Source organism: Cucumis melo, chromosome 4, assembly GCF_025177605.1.
Source record: "Cucumis melo cultivar AY chromosome 4, USDA_Cmelo_AY_1.0, whole genome shotgun sequence".
Classification (NCBI taxonomy): domain Eukaryota; kingdom Viridiplantae; phylum Streptophyta; class Magnoliopsida; order Cucurbitales; family Cucurbitaceae; genus Cucumis; species Cucumis melo.
Genome location: NC_066860.1, coordinates 6,810,783 through 6,829,164, shown reverse-complemented (window position 1 = coordinate 6,829,164; position 18,382 = coordinate 6,810,783). Strand labels below are relative to the sequence as shown.

General features: G+C 33.6%; 3 protein-coding genes across 4 annotated transcripts; 2 read left to right on the top strand and 1 right to left on the bottom strand.

The window, feature by feature from the left end:
* Positions 1-1,919: 1,919 nt before the first annotated feature.
* Positions 1,920-6,041, bottom strand: LOC127148813 (uncharacterized). 2 transcript variants are annotated; one of them, XR_007819951.1, is made up of 8 exons: positions 5,732-6,041; positions 4,758-5,033; positions 3,174-4,308; positions 2,939-3,106; positions 2,769-2,873; positions 2,605-2,677; positions 2,422-2,517; positions 1,920-2,340 (listed from the first exon to the last, which is right to left on the bottom strand). XR_007819951.1 is itself a non-coding variant. In XM_051083165.1 (6 exons), coding segments are annotated over exons 1-6 (528 nt in total). In that variant the 5' UTR covers positions 3,176-3,323; the 3' UTR covers positions 1,920-2,256. The 2 variants fall into 2 exon arrangements, 1 of the variants encoding a protein (XP_050939122.1); XM_051083165.1 differs by lacking the exons at positions 4,758-5,033; positions 5,732-6,041 and having other exon boundaries at positions 3,174-3,323.
* A 1,259-nt stretch (positions 6,042-7,300) lies between these two features.
* Positions 7,301-10,057, top strand: LOC103502574 (cytochrome P450 CYP82D47-like). Its single transcript, XM_008466544.3, has 2 exons — positions 7,301-8,359; positions 9,218-10,057. Exons 1-2 carry the CDS (start codon positions 7,418-7,420, stop codon positions 9,839-9,841), a joined length of 1,566 nt encoding a protein of 521 aa, XP_008464766.2. The 5' UTR covers positions 7,301-7,417; the 3' UTR covers positions 9,842-10,057.
* Positions 10,058-11,534: 1,477 nt separating this feature from the next.
* Positions 11,535-18,382, top strand: LOC107992108 (uncharacterized). The gene is made up of 2 exons (XM_051083127.1): positions 11,535-11,675; positions 12,206-18,382. The coding sequence occupies exon 2, from the start codon at positions 12,251-12,253 to the stop codon at positions 13,028-13,030; it is 780 nt and encodes a 259-aa protein (XP_050939084.1). The 5' UTR covers positions 11,535-11,675; positions 12,206-12,250; the 3' UTR covers positions 13,031-18,382.

The following is an 18,382-nucleotide window of genomic DNA, read 5'->3' as shown; positions in this document are numbered from 1 at the left end:
TTAAACGCAATCTCCTTGCCTTTTTGTTTTCTCTATCAGACATAACCATTTCAAACGTAAGCAGAGACCCAAATAATTCATCAAGTTTTAATGTAGTAATGTTATGATTTTCCTCTATGGCAGTGACTTTCATATCAAATTTTCTCGGTAGAGATCGAAACACTTTCCTCACAATTTTAGAATCAGGGATTCCTTTACCAAGCAACAAAGACTCATTGGCAATTTTTAGTACTCTCTCATTATACTCAAAAACTGATTCATCTTCAGACATTTTCAATGCTTTAAATCTTGAAGTTATTAGCTGTAACCTGGATATATTAACTTTAGAAGTCTCTTCATAAGCCACTTCCAAGATTCTCCAAGCTTCTTTGGCTGTACTGCAGGAATTTATAAGCTTGAACACATTCAGATCTACACCATTGAAAATTGCATTAAGAACTCTTGCATTTCCAACAGATGCTTGTTCTTCAGTATCAGTCCAATCAACCTCAGGTTTTGGCACTGATACTCCATCCATAGTAAACATCAGAGGTTCATAACCAACGACAAGAGCTTTCCACGCTTTTCCATCTAATGTTTTGATAAAGAATATCATACGAGGCTTCCAATATGAGTAATTTTTTTTATCAGTATAGGAGGACGTGAAGCTGATGGTCCCTCTTTGATTATCTCCATGATCTTGCAACCTTGCTCTGATACCAATGGAAAAAGCAATATGAGATAATCAATTAAACCTTTAGTTAATACTAAAGCTAATGACTGTTGTAATAGCTAGAGGGACAGTAGAAGAGAATAACAGAAGAATCTTTGGTAACTCAGTTCGACTCAATGTTGCCTACGTCTAGGAAGCTGCGCACAGCCCTGATGAGTAGTTTTATTAAGATTCACTTTAGTGAATATACATCGATACAACATATAAACTCTGTTCAACTATATGACTAAATAACATGCATATTAGCTTCAGACTCCAGGCTCCCCCTGAATGCATGAGTAACTCTCCTTCATGATGTATGATATCAGGCTCCCCCTGAATGCATGTTGAATGCCTACGATGATATCTTTATATACTTCTAAATATTGTAGTGACCACACATACCACTGTCTCGTCTTTTACGTTACTCATCGATAACCTTATCTTATATCAACATGTTGATCTTATAGACATAAAATCATAATACCTTTTTGTTCCGACAGCTTTTGCAACCAAATCTTCAAAGATCTTCAGTTGTAAATAATTTTCTTGAATTTTTTTCTACACACGCATACTGTCTTCAAAAGCCCTATTTATACATATATAATCTATATGCATATCACTACTACAAAAACTGACTCTCTTGACGGTTTTAAACTGTCAAGAATGAGTATTCTTGACGTTTTCAAAACCGTCGTTGAATCCAGTGTCAAGAAAGGCCATTTTCTTGACGGTTGTAAAAAGTGTCAAGAATTGATATCGTTGACACTTTTTAACCGTCAAGTATTCAATTTTTCATGACAGTTGAGAGCCGTCAAGAGAATACGTTTTTATGACTGTTTTAAACCGTCAAGAATGAGATGATGAAGCCCGAAAACCGTCAAGAATACGATTATTCATGACATTACAAAACCGTCAAGAGTTCATTTTTCATGACATTTAATAACCGTCAAGAGTACTCTTTGCCATGACATTTGGAACCGTCAAGAGTGCTTTTTAATGACATTTTAGAACCGTCAAGAATTTTGTTATTTATGACATTTGCAAGCCATCAAGAAATATATTGTTAATGACATTTGAAAACCGTCAAGCAACTTTTCATTTTTTTAATTGTAATTTATTTTATATTATTCTTCCTGTATTATGCTCCCATTGGTCCAAAAATTCAACTACATATAAACAACAAATATACATCAAATGGCAACTAACCAACATCCATTCAATATCATTTCCAAAACTTTGCATCATATTTATATATCATTTACAAAACCAATATATATATATATATAAACAATTTCAACAGATTTCCAAGAATTGAACTAAACATCATCTATTTAACTAACCTAGCCCAAAAGTATATCATCCCCAATCCATAAACTTTCATAATGGCAACCCCCTACATATATGAACAGTTCACCTATCAACAATTCACCTAAACTCTAATCCTCTACAAAGTCTCAAAAGTATATCAATTAACCTCTACCCTCCATATGAACATTTCAAAAAATCAGCCACAAAAAATAAAGTTAATTTCCTTTTGCAGAGATGACGTCATAAGTCCTAGATCACATGTACGAACCCAAAAACTCTACCAACTCAACCCGCACCTCATCTAACTCGGCTTGTGAGTATGATTTTCGTGTATCAATCTGTAGACATGCAAAATAAATGAATTAGTATTCATGAAAATTATTATACGTACAAAAGAAATAGTTTGATATATAACATACCGAATCCGAGATGACAATGCTTCCCCTATTTACAATTTCTCTCATATACTTCATGACATAGTATCCACACGTAGTGCTCCCGACTTGTAGTGGACACTATAAAAACAATAAATTAGAATAACGGACTAGTCTTAATTGCTAGTTATCTACAAAATACAATTGAATTTAAATATTTATACTTGCCTTTACTGTTCGCCATAAAGTTTGTTTCCTGCTTTTATTAATGTTCTTTTGCGAGTGAAATATTGCTATTGCTCTGTTTTGCCAAGATAAGATTGCACATATCTTAGAATATTGTACATGCATTAGAATTAAGAGCACTACATGATATAAAAGATTAAACTTACGTGTCGGTTACATATCTTGTAGTTGCTTTTGATGTTGTCCTTAGCGAGTCAAGGTAAAACACTGTATCCTCATACGCATTTATAGCAAGCAGTGCCCAATGACCCCTAATTATACAAAAATGTAAGTACTATTTTATTGTAAATGCAACCAATACCCTAACTAAACTTACCCGGGATTAAAAGGAGCAAGAACTACTTGGTCGGGTTTGGACACCATCAATCTACTACACAAGTTTCGAATTCGAGATTCTTGTGTGTTTCCAGAAGAGATCAGGGACGGATCTACAAAGACATACTGCATATTTTCTTTCGAACCACTAACAGACGAATACAAGTACCTACAAAATATATAAACTCGTAAAAGAGATACATAAATTTAGATGCAAAGGAATGAAATTGACTTACATCTTTGAACCATTGTACGAAGATGAATACTTGACAAATTGACTCTATCGATCTTGAAATTATGTTCTTCATCCGTTATAGGACAACTTATAACAGCCATACCTGTTGAACTTGAAGGCATTTGCTTTTCTTGATTGTAATATTCCTTAAGTGAAACACAATCTCTTGCTTCTACACTACGAACACTAAGTGGGAGTTTTGGCAATTCTTGAAGCCTTTTACAATTTACCAAATAAAGAGTTCTAAGATTCACAAGATGTTCAACACTTTTAGGTAGAAAACTAAAACTGTTTCCACTTAAATCAAGAATTTCAAGTGAAGGTAAACTGTTTCCACTTAAATCAAGAATTTCAAGTGAAGGCAAGCTTTGAAGGTTATCTGGTATATCCCCATCCTTTAAACTACAATCACTCAAATTCAATTTCTTCATTGAACAAAAACTAGATAAACAATATGTCAACTTCAATCCTAATTAAGAAGAATATGATGAAGAATTCCATGATGGAAATAATGAATGGATGAATTTACGAGAAAGACCTCGACAATCTAGTATTTCGAGATTCGTCAAAAGTTGAAGGGACAATGGAGCTTGATTTATACAAGTATTAGTAACATCAAGCTTCTCCAAGCTAGCAATAAATCCTAAACTCTCTGGAATTCTAGTAAGTTTTGAGCAGCCATGTAACGTGAGAGTTTTTAAGCATATTAAAGAACCAATTGTGTTTGGAAGTTCTAGAAGATTTGTGCAATTTTCAAGATTTAATAGGACAAGTCCTGTTAAGTGTCCTATTGATGGATGTAATTCTTGTATGGATGTTCCATCTAAATGAAGCTCTGTTAAGTTTTTCATGTTTCCAACAATATTTGGGAAATTTTTTAGGCTTGAACAGTTTGAAAGACTTAAAACTATGAGTGATTCTAAGCTAATACTGAAAGGAATAGCTTTTAGGGCTTTGCAATTCTTAAGATCTAATTGAATTAGGTGCTTTAAAGAACCTAGAGATTGATGAAGTTTTGTCAGTCTTACACAACCACTCAAGATCAATCTTTCTAGATTTGGAACCCCTGAAAAATCAGGTGTCTTGGATATGAACTGAGAGTCACTAAGATTTACTGTCTTCAATCTGTCCAATCTCTGCAAAAAACACATCACAGAAAAATTAGAAAGTGATTAATACAAGCTTTAAACAAAATGAAGTAACAAAAAAGAAGTTCCGGTGTATCACACAACTACATATAATATAAAGAAGGATCAGTCGATGCACTGGTATATCACACAACTAGATTGACAAATATCTAGCAACCCTCTTTATGTCCCACATCCAAAAACAAAATATAGGATATACATAATCAAGTACAAAGCATATAGTTCGTCAAAGAGCAAGAGATAAGCTCTATATATGATCATGATGATATATATAAAAAACAGCAAAGGAAGAGCAAAGAATACACTCAATTAAACAGTTGCCAAGGTGAAAATATTGCTCGATGATAAATTGATATACACACTCTTTTGTTTAAAATCAGCGAGGTTCAATCTCTCATTCATTGATGGAAGTTTTTTGTGCTGAACTTTTAATTTACCTTTGAGCCTTTCCAAAGATGGTGAATGAAGCTGTTGGGCAATTCAAGTTCTAATATGCTTTTGGGATGGAAATTTGGAGGTAAATACTCTGAAGGGTAGCCATGCCAACTGAGGAACCTCAGCTGATCAGAGAGATAGTCAAGTTCTCCACAAAGGGAAACATTGTTTATTTTCAATATCCTAAGATTGGTCATTGTTGAAAAGACTTTGGCATTCAAATGTGATTCTCCTTCCTCACTTGAATCCATCACTATTCCTTCAATTGCTTCTGCTCCCTGTAAAAAAACTCATGTAGATAAAATATGGTTCAAACGTATCATATTGTATAATTTTGGTCACTACACTTTTAAATTGCAAAGGTTTATTTGAGTTTAGAGAATTTGGACCAACTCAAAAATTTTCAATTGGTTGGATTGGTTATTATAAGATTCAAGAAATGTGGTCTCCAACATAATGCTTAGATTTTTGGCTTGTGTTAGATTATATAAAACTCCAAAAGAAGACACGGTTTATTTCTTTCACCTTTAATTCAAATTCTCCATTTTCATTTTTATGTTTTGGTTTTTCTATAAACAACCTTTTTCTTTCAACCAAAAAAAGAGAAATCACAGCATTCATTCCCTTTTCTTTGTTATTCTGTTTATATTATCTCAATTCATCCATATCATTTTTCTTCTTCTCTCTTTCAAATCCTTCCAAAACTGTGATAAAATGACAAAATGAGTATGATAAAATGAACTATGAACTCAAAATCAAAACTCAGAAATCAAAACTATGATAAAATGACTTCAATTTTGAACTCAGAAATCAAAACCATGGCAGCAAAGTCACTTCAATTTTGAACTCAAACTCAGAAATCAAAACTATGATAAAATGACTTCAATTTTGAACTCAGAAATCAGAACCATGGCAGCCAAGTAACTTCAATTTTGAACTCAAACTCAGAAATCAAAACTATGATAAAATGACTTACGGCTGGGTAGTCGTCGATGAATGAGGTGATGCGGCGGTTGTCGTCAGGCGGTTGTCGTCGGAAGAGACGCGGCGGTTGTAGTCGAAGCTGCTGTCGTCGAATCGGAAGAGACGCGGAGGTGATACGGCGGTGGTCGTCGTCGTCGTCGAAGGTTTCGTCGTCGAAGGTTTCGTCGTCGAAGGTTTCGTCGTCGAAGGTTTCGTCGTCGTCGAAGAGACGCGGAGGTGATACGGAGGTGAATGGCGCGAGGCGGTGGCCTTTCGCGATGAGGAAGAAGAAGAATGAAAGTCACGCGAAGCCTCTAGGGTTTTTTTTAGATAAATAAATTTAATAATAATAATAAAATTTCAAAAATTTAAAAAATAATATAAAATAATAATAAAATAATAATATATTTTTAAAAAATAGGTTTTTTTTAAAAACATTCTTGACGTTTTTAAAACGTCAAGAAATATCAATAAATTTGAAAATGAAATTTTTTGACGTTTTAAAACGTCAAGAATTTAACGACATTTCTTGACAGTTTTAAAACGTCAAGGATAAATATATACATTTGACGTTTTAAAAAAACGTCAAGAATATCAAACTCATGATAATTCTCGACGTTTTAAAAATGTCAAAAATGTAAAATAAACAACTTGACGGTTCCAAAACGTCAAGGAAACATTGCATATTACTTGACGTTTCAAAACCGTCAAGAATTCTGTAAATTGCCTCCCCTCCGCCTTTTAATCAAAATTCTTGACGGTTTTTTCATTAAACCGCCCCTTTCTTGACGGTTTTTCAAGAAACCGTCAAGAAAAGAAAAAATCAACCGTCAAGAAAGGGTCTTTTTCTAGTAGTGATATATCTTGAATCTTTTAAAGATAATTAGCAAGATTCCTTAAATCAACGAGAATCTTTTTATTCTTTGATTATCTTTATCTTTTTTGAAAAATAATCAAATAAACTTTTTTAGACAAACTCTTCAACATAAATGAAACATATAATTATGAAAAATTAAAAAAAGATAGGAAAAAATAATTTAATTAAAAAAATAATTTAATTAAGAAATACTAAGAAAAACATTTTTAAATATAGTAAAAATAAACTAAAATATTTACAATATATAACAAAATGGATTCTATAAATGATAGACATTAATACACTTATATTAGTGTCTATCAATATGACTGATAGAAACATATGATTTTGTTATATTTTGTCAAATTTGTCATTTTTGACAATTCCCCAAATATTAAACATAAAAATATGAAAAAAGGAAATTGCACCCAATAATGAAAAAAATTTAGAAATTTCTTTTAAAAAAAACAATCCTTTTTTGTATAATGCAAATATGACATGTGATTAGATATAACAGGCGACTATGAAATGACTATCAAAGACTATTCGTTTGTAAATTTGCTACTTTTGCAATTTAGAAAATGTAGAGATATGAGCTCTATGATCATAAAATATTTTGCTATTTTTGCAAACTTTCATATGAAAAATTAATAAAGAAAGAAAAAAATAAATCAAATTAGGAAATATAAACAAAGAAAGAAATAAAATAAAATCATAAAAATTGTGAACTGGAACCAGGACAAGGTTTTGTCTTTTGTGTCTAACTCAGTTCCACCACATCCTTTTAATCTCCTACATATCCACAACTTATTTCCGAATCTCCCTAACATTCATTTCAGAGACATGGAACTTTCTCAATTCTCTTTATCGGCCACCGTCGTTACCGGAATCTTCTCCCTTCTCCTCTTTCTCTATACCCTCTTCAACATATCTACAAGAGTGGTTGGCGCTCATCGAAAGAAACTCCCACCCGAACCCGCTGGTCATTGGCCAGTGATAGGTCACCTCCATTTGTTAAGTGCAACAGAACCAGCTCACATAACCTTAGCAAAGTTAGCAGACACGTACGGACCAATATTTACTTTGAAATTGGGTATGAGCAAAGCCTTGGTTGTGAGCAGTTGGGAAATAGCGAAAGAGTGTTTCACTACAAACGATAGAATCTTTGCCTCTCGTCCAAAGCTCGTGGCCTCCAAGTTGTTGGGATATAACTACAACATGTTAGGACTGAGCCCGTATGGTCCATACTGGCGTCATATCCGTAAACTCGCAACGCTTGAACTCTTGACGAACCGCCGCCTCCACCAGTTCCAACATATCAGAGAATTTGAAGTGCAAACTTCAATTAAGAAGCTGTATGAGTCATGTATTAGAAACAAGAAAGCGTTGGTGGAAATGAATACGTGGTTTGGGGATATAACTCTTAACACAATCTTTAGGATTGTCGTTGGAAAGAAATTCTCAATAGCAATGGATGGGAGTGCTGATCGAAATGAAGTATATCGTACGGCTTTGAGGGAGTTTTTTGAATGGTTTGGAGTGTTTGTGCCTTCAGATAGTTTTCCATTTCTAAAGTGGTTTGATTTGGGTGGACATGAGAAAGCCATGAAGAAGACAGCTAAAATTCTTGACGAGGTGTTTGATAAATGGCTTCAAGAACATCGACAGAGAAGAAAATTTGAGGAGAGTGAGAATGACTTCATGGATGTACTTCTTTCTAATGTTAAAGATGCAGAACAATTTCCAAACTACGATGCAGATACGGTTATCAAGTCTTCATGTTTGGTATGTATTTAAAAGATAAAGTTTTGAAAAATTGACTTTTAATTTTTAAATATTTATAAACAGTTTTCTACTATTATAAACCTAGAAAGGATGTTTGAGATAAGGAGTGAAATAACGAGGATTAGGGAACAAAGAATTGTGAAGTTTAGGAAATTAGTGAACTCCCTGAGCTCATGTAAGGAGTTGATACGATGTCTAAGCCCTTTTAATTTAATTATTAATTTCCATATATAAAAGTTAAAGTTTAAAAGAAAGTAGATATTTTTTTGGATATTTTAAGTATAACAAAATGAATCGAAATATTTGCCAAATACAGTAAAAATTTTAGAATTTATATATCAATGATAAACACGAATATTTAATTTTAATTAGTTTGATATTTATAATATTCTTTAAATATTTTTTCAGTCTAAATAACTGTTATTATTTTTTGTAAAAGATGACAATAAAAAGGGTTTTTGAAAAATTTCTTTCTATCAAAAGTAATTTTAGATTATTTATCCAAGTTTATGCATAAATATGTTGAAACGATACATAATCTCTCTAGTTCAAATTCAGGTGGACGTTAATTGAGTTTATGGCCTTTAGGCACTGCCAACATGTAATATCAATCAATTTTTTAATAAACAAAACTCTCCCAAACTGTTATGCTACAAAAACAAATTGAAATTAAGTTAGAGAGTAAAAAATCCAGCCTCTTAAAATCTGAGAATATAATTGAAACCTATCCCAAGAGTTAGTTAGCAAAGATCGATACTCCATCAAATGACAAGCTCCCTATACGTTCATTTTAAATTTTACATCTCCAAGATATCCCCATCCATTTTTAGTAATTAATATTTGTTGAACCTTTTGTAGGGTCTCATATTGGCTGGTTTTGACACTACAACAGTAACAATGATATGGGCACTTTCTTTATTACTCAACAATGAAGAAGCACTCAAAAGAGCTCAACTTGAACTAGATGAGCAAATTGGGAGACACAAGCAAGTTAAAGAATCAGATATAGTAAATCTTAAGTATCTCCGAGCAATACTGAAGGAAACATTACGTTTATATCCAGCAGGTCCACTTGGAGTTCCTCATGAATCTACAGAAGATTGTAAAATTGCTGGCTATCATATTCCAGCAGGAACACGTTTAATGGTGAATATTCAAAAGCTTCAAAGAGACCCACGTGAGTGGAAAGATCCCTGTGAATTTCGACCAGAAAGATTTCTAACAAGTGAAAAAGATTTTGACGTTGGAGGAAAAAACCCCAAGCTCATACCATTCGGAACTGGACGTAGAATGTGTCCAGCAGTTTCATTTGCACTTCAGATTATGCATTTAACACTTGCAAATTTGCTTCATGGATTTGAAATTGAAAGGCCATCTCAAGACCTCATTGATATGGAAGAAAGTGCTGGTATGACTAGCATTAAAAAGGAGCCACTCCGAGTTATTATAAGCCCACGCCTCCCACCTCAACTTTACGAATGATATGCTGAATCAATTGATCGAAAGTTGGAATCAAGTATCAAACATGGTTGGGAAAACTATTTTCCAAGTTATTATAAGGTTGTAAGTTTTGTTCAATAATTGTTCTAATTGTTTTTCTCTTGACACTGTTAGTCAAATAATAGTTGTTATTATAAGATGAAAGTATACTTAATTATATTATACCTATTATTGATATAAATAGAAATTTTAAATAAATGGTTGATCTTGAATATAGCAAAATGAACCCAAATATTTAGAAATATAAAAAAATACAAATGATAGATGTTGATAAACACTAATTATAATAGAAACTACCATTGATATAAGTTTTGCCACATTTATAAGCTTTTTGACCAGTTTTGCTCAAATTTTAAACAATTTTCCAATTCCATAAATATGAACAATACAATGGGAAAGATGTAAATAAATGTAACAATTAGATTTACAATAATTAAGAATATAACAATCCATTTAAAAAAAAAAAGAAAATACAAATATAGTAAAATCTTTTAAAGCCTATCACTAATAGAATATGTTATAAATACTAGTTTATCATTAATAAATCATAAGAGTCTATTATAGACTTTACTATATTCATAACTTTTTTAAAATGTTGCTATATACTTAATTAATATTCTTAAAATTATTATCCATTATGATTACCTTAATACTACCTACTTACCCCTCTCTATATATATATTTGGATTACTCAAATCTCTACCACTAGAAGTTATGTTAACACTGTCTAATCAAACTTACTTTCGACTATATACTAAATATTTTGATATTATTATATAACTTTATACTCGTGTGACAAAGTCAACAACGAGTAGTAAAAAAAAATTAAAGTTAAATTATAAATTAAGTTTGTATAATTTGAAGAAAGTTAAAATTTAGTGCTTCTAAATTATAATTATAACTTAGCAAGGGTAGTTTGATAAAACTTTCATAAATAATAGACCATTTATGAGTAGGCTTTTATCAAAATTAACGAGAAAGTTTTAGTGTTGAAAGCTATAGGTATTAAATGGAAGGGACAAACTTTGTTATACAACGAAATTTCAGAGCAATCTCGTTTATAAAATGACAGTTTTTATGTAGGTTACTATTTAATGTATTTATTTGTTTGTTTTGGGAGGGTTGGAGTTGGAGGCATCAACCTTATCACCATGGAATGAAAAATTGAAAAGTAAAAAATAAAAAACTCCTGAGTCACGACGAGATGTTCAGTTTCCTCTATCTTAATTACCTATTTAGTCACGATCAAATTATATATGGCCATCGTTTGTCCAATGTACGAATGGTTTAGAAACCACACAATAAAATAGTATAATTATGACTAATAAATAAAACTATAAAAAGTCTATTGGACGCTTTCAATGGTGAAAATCGACGAATTATTTAAGAAGTTTGAAAATAGGTTTTTAACATTCATGGTAGAATCTAATGACATTTTTACAATTATATGAATCTCCTTCTTTTTCATATTAGGTTATTGAAGAACAAAAGAAGAGGTGTGAAAAACTGAGAGGGTCAGCCGACAGGATACAGAGAGAGAGAGAGAGTTGGTCAGCGAACCGCGTGGCGGCGTGGGTTTTTTCCGGCAACACGTCGGTTTTCACAGCGGCGGTGTGGGTTTGCGACAGGCAGCGTCGGTTTGCGGGCATCACAGCGACGAGTAGCGTCGGCGTGATTTGGGCTTCGGTTTTCGGTGGTTTTTGAGTCACCGTCGACGGGCAGTGACGGAACATTCCGACGGCTAGTTTCCGACAGATTGAGTGCCGTTTATGGGTTAGTTCCGACGAGTTCAGAAGGTATCCGCGGTGGGTTGACGGTATAGTCGGTTTTGCTTTTATTGATTAGAGATTGTTGATCTTTCTCGAATTTTATCCTCAATAAAATTCTTCCAACCTGGTTCTCTCTAATGATTTATGGATTTTTTCTTAATTGTGCATTCTGGATTAGTATGTTTTAGCTTCACACTCTGAATTAGTGCAGAAAATATAACATGAATCTACTATATGAAGATTCCAGTGACCAAACACATGGTCTTATTGTTGAAGTTAAATTAATCTAAACTTAATACATGAATTTGCATTATTAAATATGCATGAATAGGTGAGATACATGGAATAGTTAATCACTAAATACATTGATATATGAATAGTCACATGTATTGATATTTATTGTTAATGACTTTTAATATACTTTTCTACTAGTATAAATATGTGTAAGGTTTCTCATTTGTAAATAAGAAAGAAAGTAAGAAATTCAAGTTTAAGAAATATTATTCAAGTTCTTTCTTCTCAATTGTGTGAATAAGAGAACAATCTTCTTTTCTTGTTTCTTGATTTGTATTGTAAGGGTCTATTACGTTTCCAACAAGTGGTATCAGAGCTCAAGTTAGATATGGCTTCAAATGGTAACATGTTGCAACCCCAACTTCCAAGGTTTAGCGGAAAGAATTTTAATCAATGGAGTATTCAAATGAAAGTGTTATATGGCTCTCAAGAATTGTGGGATATTTTTGAAAGAGGATACACTGAAGTTGAGAATCAGAGTGAGCTCACAAATCAACAACTTGTTGAGTTAAGAGAAAATCGTAAGAAAGACAAAAAGGCTTTATTCTTCATTTATCAAGCTGTTGATGAATTTATTTTCGAGAGAATTTCAACAGCTACTTCTGCAAAGGCTGCTTGGGATATTCTACGATCTACCTATCAAGGAGAAGATAAGGTAAAGATGATAAGGTTACAAGCTCTCAGATCCGAATTTGATTGCATTAAAATGAAAGAAACTGAAACTATTGAAGAATTTTTCAATCGTATTCTTGTAATTGTCAATAGTTTAAGATCAAATGGTGAAGAAGTAGGCGATCAAAGAGTTGTTGAAAAGATTCTTAGAAGTATGCCAAGAAAATTTGAGCATATCGTCTTTGCAATTGAAGAATCGAAAGACTTATCTACGTTGTCTATAAATAGCTTGATGGGTTCTCTTCTATCCCATGAGCTAAGATTAAAACAATTTGAAGTTAACCCCGAGGAAGTTTTTCAAATGCAAACTTCATTTAGAGGCGGTTCACGTGGAAGACGTGGTGGTCATGGAAGACGAGGAGGTGGAAGAAACTATGATAATAGAAGCGGTGCAAATTCTGAAAATTCACAAGAAAGCTCTTCTTTATCTCGATGAAGAGGAAGCGGAAGAGGAAAAGGCTTTGGCAAAAACCAAGGAGGTGGTCGTGGTAATTTCTTTCAAATTCAATGCTTTAATTGCGGAAAGTATGGTCATTTTCAAGCAGATTGTTGGGCACTAAAAAATGGAGTTGGAAATACCACCATGAATATGCATAAAGAACAAAAGAAAAATGATGAAGGCATTTTATTCCTCACATTTAGTGTTCAAGACAATGTTGTAGAGCCTACATGGTATCTTGATAGTGGTTGTAGTAACCACATGACAGGAAATAGAAGTATATTTGTTACTTTGGATGAATCTTTCCAAAGTGAAGTGAAGACTGGTGATAATACCAGACTACAAGTCAAAGGCCAAGGTGATATTCTTGTGAAGACAAAGAAAGGGACAAAACGAGTTACAAATGTGTTCTATGTTCCAGGTCTAAAGCATAATCTTTTGAGTATTGGCCAACTGCTTCAACGAGGTTTAAAAGTTTCATTTGAAGGTGACATATGTGCAATCAAAGATCAGGCCGGTGTTCTTATTGCCAAGGTAAAAATGACTGCTAATAAGATGTTTCCTCTTAACTTTACATATGATCAAATATCTTGCTTCAGCAGCATATTGAAGGATCCATCCTGGCTTTGGCATTTTAGATATGGTCACTTAAACTTCAAATCACTATCTTATTTGTGCAAAAATCATATGGTGAGAGGTATACAAAATATCAACCATGAGACAAATATTTGTGAAGTGTGTATTCTTGCAAAACATCATCGAGATTCATTTCCAACTGGGAAAGCTTGGAGAGCCTCTAAACCTCTCGAGTTGATTCATACAGATTTGTGTGGTCCTATGCGAACAACAACAAATGGAGGTAATCGATATTTCATAACCTTCATCGATGATTTCAGTAGAAAGTTGTGGATTTATTTTTTTGAAAGAAAAGAGTGAAGCACTTGTATGTTTTAAATCCTTCAAAACTTTTACTGAAAATCAAAGTGGTTACAAGATAAAAACTTTGAGATCTGACCGTGGTGGAGAATATATAGCTTTTGGTAATTTTTTCAAGGAGCAAGGAATTCATCATCAAATGACAGCTCGAATGACTCCACGGCAAAATGGAGTTGCAGAGAGAAAAAATAGAACAATCATGGAAATGGCGAGAAGTATGCTAAAAGCAAAAAATCTGCCAAACGAATTTTGGGGAGATGCTGTTGCATGTACTGTTTAAATTCTAAATCGAGCTCCAACAAAGAGTGTTCCAGGTATGACTCCTTATGAAGCATGGTGTGGTGAGAAACCATCTGTTAGTCATTTGAGAGTGTTTGGGAGTATAGCTTATTCTCATATTCCAAATCAGCTAAGAGGCAAGCTTGATGATAAATCTGAAAAATGCATTATGGTAGGTTATAGTGAAAATTCTAAAGCTTATCGATTGTATAATCCTGTGTCAAGAAAAATTATTATCAGCAGAGATGTGATTTTCAGTGAAGATGAATCATGGAACTGGAATGACGACGTTGATGAAGCTAAAAGTCCATTTCATGTTAATATAGATGAAAATGAAGTTGCTCAAGAATTAGAGCAAGCAGAAATTCAAGCGGTGGAGTCATCTTCGTCCTCAACGTCATCTTCCACAAGTAATGATGAAATCTCACCAAGGAGAATGAGGAGTATTCAAGAAATTTATAATACCACTGGACACGAGGAAATCTCACCAAGGACAACGTGAGGAATGAGGACTGTGAACGGACAACGAACGAGCACAACAGTGACAGACGCGGCGATGGCTGGACACGAGGGACGACGATTGTGTGCGCGGTGACTATTCGTCGGAGAAGAGGTTGAAAATGAGATTGAGAAGAGATGGAAGAAATTGATAAGGAGAGGGAAGAAATCATGTGGCAAGGGATCGTGAGAAATAAAATAGAAAAGTAAGAGAGAAGGTACTTAAGTTTTTTAAAAATAAAAATAAAATTAACTATACCTTTAATGTCGATTTTAAACCGACATTAAAACTCTCTCTTTAATGTCGGTTTTAAATCGACATTAAACATCCGCATTTCAAAAAGCGACATTAAAGCTCCATTTTCATTTTTTCTAACCGACATTAAAGGGCATATTTCTTCAAGTGTGGATTTATTTGTTGGATAGAGTGAAATTGCTATTTGATTTTTGTGATCGAGGAAATTTGCCATATCAACCCAACTTTTCAGATTAAGCTAAGGTTATTACTTTACTACCAAGACACATCATCAAAACGAAAAATAATTTCATAAATCCTTCTTAAATTTAAATAACATCTAAAACTATAGAAAAATCATCTTCGGACTCTATTTAAAACAAACTTCAAACGTTCACATAATCGTGTAGGAAACCATCAAAACAAAACAAAACATAACAAATAAATATCCTAAACTTGGCTCATTTCCAATCCTCGAAACAATTTTAGATAACAAAAAAAAATCTAGCGGAAGCATTAAAATAGTCGTTCCCATATGACATTCATAAATCCTTCTTACCCTTGCCGGTCTGTCTCGTATGTTACTTTTACCTGAAAAAAAATTAAAAATGAAAGGGTGAGTATAAAACATACTCAGTAAGGGACCCACTAGTGGTCCCGTTAAGGAAAAATAACGGTTAGCTTCTCATTAAAGGGTACTCTGCAACATAACAGTCTAGTGATCTCGTAGGATGCACACATCAATCAGTCTAATGATCCCGTCAGATACACGTATCAGTCTAGTGATCCCGAGGGATATACATCTCAGTCTAGTGATCTCGAAGGATAGACAAATGTGGTCATCCCATAAGACAGCGTACCTGCAAGGTACGCTACCCCATAGATAAGGCTAACAGTTACCCCTCGGTCAAGTCTAAATGGTCGATGACAGTAATATACAAAACATCTCAACTATTCGTTTGGTCTCTATGCATAGTCAATCAAGCAATCTAAGTTTAGTTGTAGTACCCTTAGTCAGTGTATGCAACTAAACTATACATCATAGTTACACCATCCAATTCCATTCCATAGTACAAACCATCAATATGTAAGCACACCTGACAGTCAAATCATCTACATAACACGATCCATCAATATGTAAGCACACCTGACAGTCAAATCATCTACATAACACGATCCATCAATATCCAAACTACACATGACAGTAAGATCATCATCTATATTCAGCTAACAACGCAACCCATCAATATATCTATGTTACATATAACAGTCAAATCCTCATCATCTATAATCAGTCAACAACACGACCCTTTCAAAACAAACTTCACATAACAGCCCAAATAACATCCATACTCCATCAATAGCACAACCCATCAATGTATAAAAACTACACCAACAATCATGTCATTTATAACCAGTCAAGAGTGTGTACCAATAACGCTCTCTATATAATCACATAATAATCAATTTAATGCAGCATCTATAACATAACTTTCACATCAGTTAGTACGTTTCAAATCTCAAATTTGGGTTCAGTAGTAGGAAATCCCTTACCTCAAACTTAGCTAAAATTCCTTATTTGAACAAAATCCAAATCAACCAACCTAAACATAAACATAAAGATTTCAAACACTAAAGCAAACAAAGCTACCCAATTAAAATGTCAATTTCAAATTCTACCACTTACCCAAGTACTTAGAGGATCGCTCTCCAATTAAACTTGTTGTAAACTCTAGGAATTCATGCGCTAACATATTTAAGGATTTAATAGTAACTCCAAATTAATTAACCCAAAGTTTACACATAAAAATAGCCATGGAATTAACTATAAAACTTCACAACTTTGGTCTTACCACAAAACCCATAACAAGGCGGAAGTGGCAGCAAGCAAAAGGAAGAGGTTGCTGGCGGCTCGACACGGTTTGGTGCATGGAACATATTGACGCGACGGTCGGTGGACCTATAGGCAACAACGAGAAAAACAAAGAACACGTGATGGCTGGACTTCGCAGGAGTGCGGCAGACGAAGGGCAGAGAAGAAGACCTACAACTGGGCTTCGACGGACAATGCACGGAGGGCAAACGAGATGGAGGCAGACTAGCGAAATGCGGTGGTTGGTTGAAACGAAGAAGAAGGAGAAAGATTGAGATGGGGGCGGTGGTAGTCTGCTGGAACGAATAAGAGGAAGATGAAGATTGAAATGGGGGGGGGGGGTTGTCGCCTGAGATGAAGAATGAGAAGATAGTTTCAGGATTTGTTTTAAAAAGTAAAATATAATAGTAATAATAATAATATAATATAATATAATATAATTATTTTATTTTATATTACATATATTATTATTAAAAATTATATTCTCATTTTTCTATTCTTTTCCTCTTTAAACTTGAATAACTTAGCACCCAACAAAATTAAATTATCAATAACATAAAGTAACTATGTTGAGAACGTACCTTGAAACTTTGGGGCGTTGCATTTTCCAATTTGTATAGAAACTTCAATGAGATGGTAATTTTGGATTTCATCGACATGAAATCAAAAACATGATTTATCAATTTTTATTAGAAAGAAAACAACAAAGATGGGAAAAACCTACTTACGAAATGGTCCAATCCATAAGAAAATGTGTGTGCTTTTTTGAAGGATGGGTATCCCACTAATTACACACTTACCTAATGATAACTTATAGAAATACAACTTCCTGTGGCATTTTACGTAGAGAAATGGAACCAAAGCACATGATAATATGTCATAATACGTAGCTTCTATCACATATTCTTAAATATAAAAGAATACAACTTCCAAAAGTCTTAATGCCTGTTTTACCAGATTTTCCAGTATTTTATAGCAGGATTGTAGATAAAGGAAGAAAGACAATGAGTTATAGAGAAGCGCATGCTATGCGATAAGAAGCTTGTCTGGCGACTAAACATCTCTAAACGAAGAACCACAGCAGCACGCGAGAAAAATTCACTAAAAGACAAGAATGGTAATTGGAGTTGATATGGCATGACAAGGTTTCTATCAACATTGACATGACGTGAAGATTAGAAGTTGTCTGTCGAAAGTAGCCTATGGAAGGACTCCATCTATACTATGTAAAGGGTCTAGCTTGAATGGGCCAAAACCTAAAGAGCTCCATTGGAGCCAGCAGAATGGACTAGCCTTTCCACCCTCTGTAAAAGAGCCTACCCTATTATCCGATCAATCTTGTAAGTGAGAGCTTAAAGAGAGATTAGAGAAAAATTCCATCACTTTCTTCCCCTAATTTGTAATATATTTCACATATTTACTTTCCACTTTGGTATTTCGTTGTAATGTATTACGTTCATCTTGTACAGTGGCCTACGACCTACATTCTTTAATACATTGCATATATTTATCCCATTTCAATATATCA

Coding starts and splice junctions, on each gene's coding strand:
- LOC127148813 (XM_051083165.1), bottom strand. Junction 2,678..2,768: donor ACAAGATATGTAACCGACAC/GTAAGTTTAATC, acceptor TTGGCAAAACAG/AGCAATAGCAATATTTCACT. Junction 2,518..2,604: donor CTTTATGGCGAACAGTAAAG/GCAAGTATAAAT, acceptor TTGTTTTTATAG/TGTCCACTACAAGTCGGGAG.
- LOC103502574 (XM_008466544.3), top strand. CDS start 7,418: ATGGAACTTTCTCAATTCTCTTTATCGGCCACCGTCGTTACCGGAATC. Junction 8,360..9,217: donor TTATCAAGTCTTCATGTTTG/GTATGTATTTAA, acceptor AACCTTTTGTAG/GGTCTCATATTGGCTGGTTT.
- LOC107992108 (XM_051083127.1), top strand. CDS start 12,251: ATGGCTTCAAATGGTAACATGTTGCAACCCCAACTTCCAAGGTTTAGC.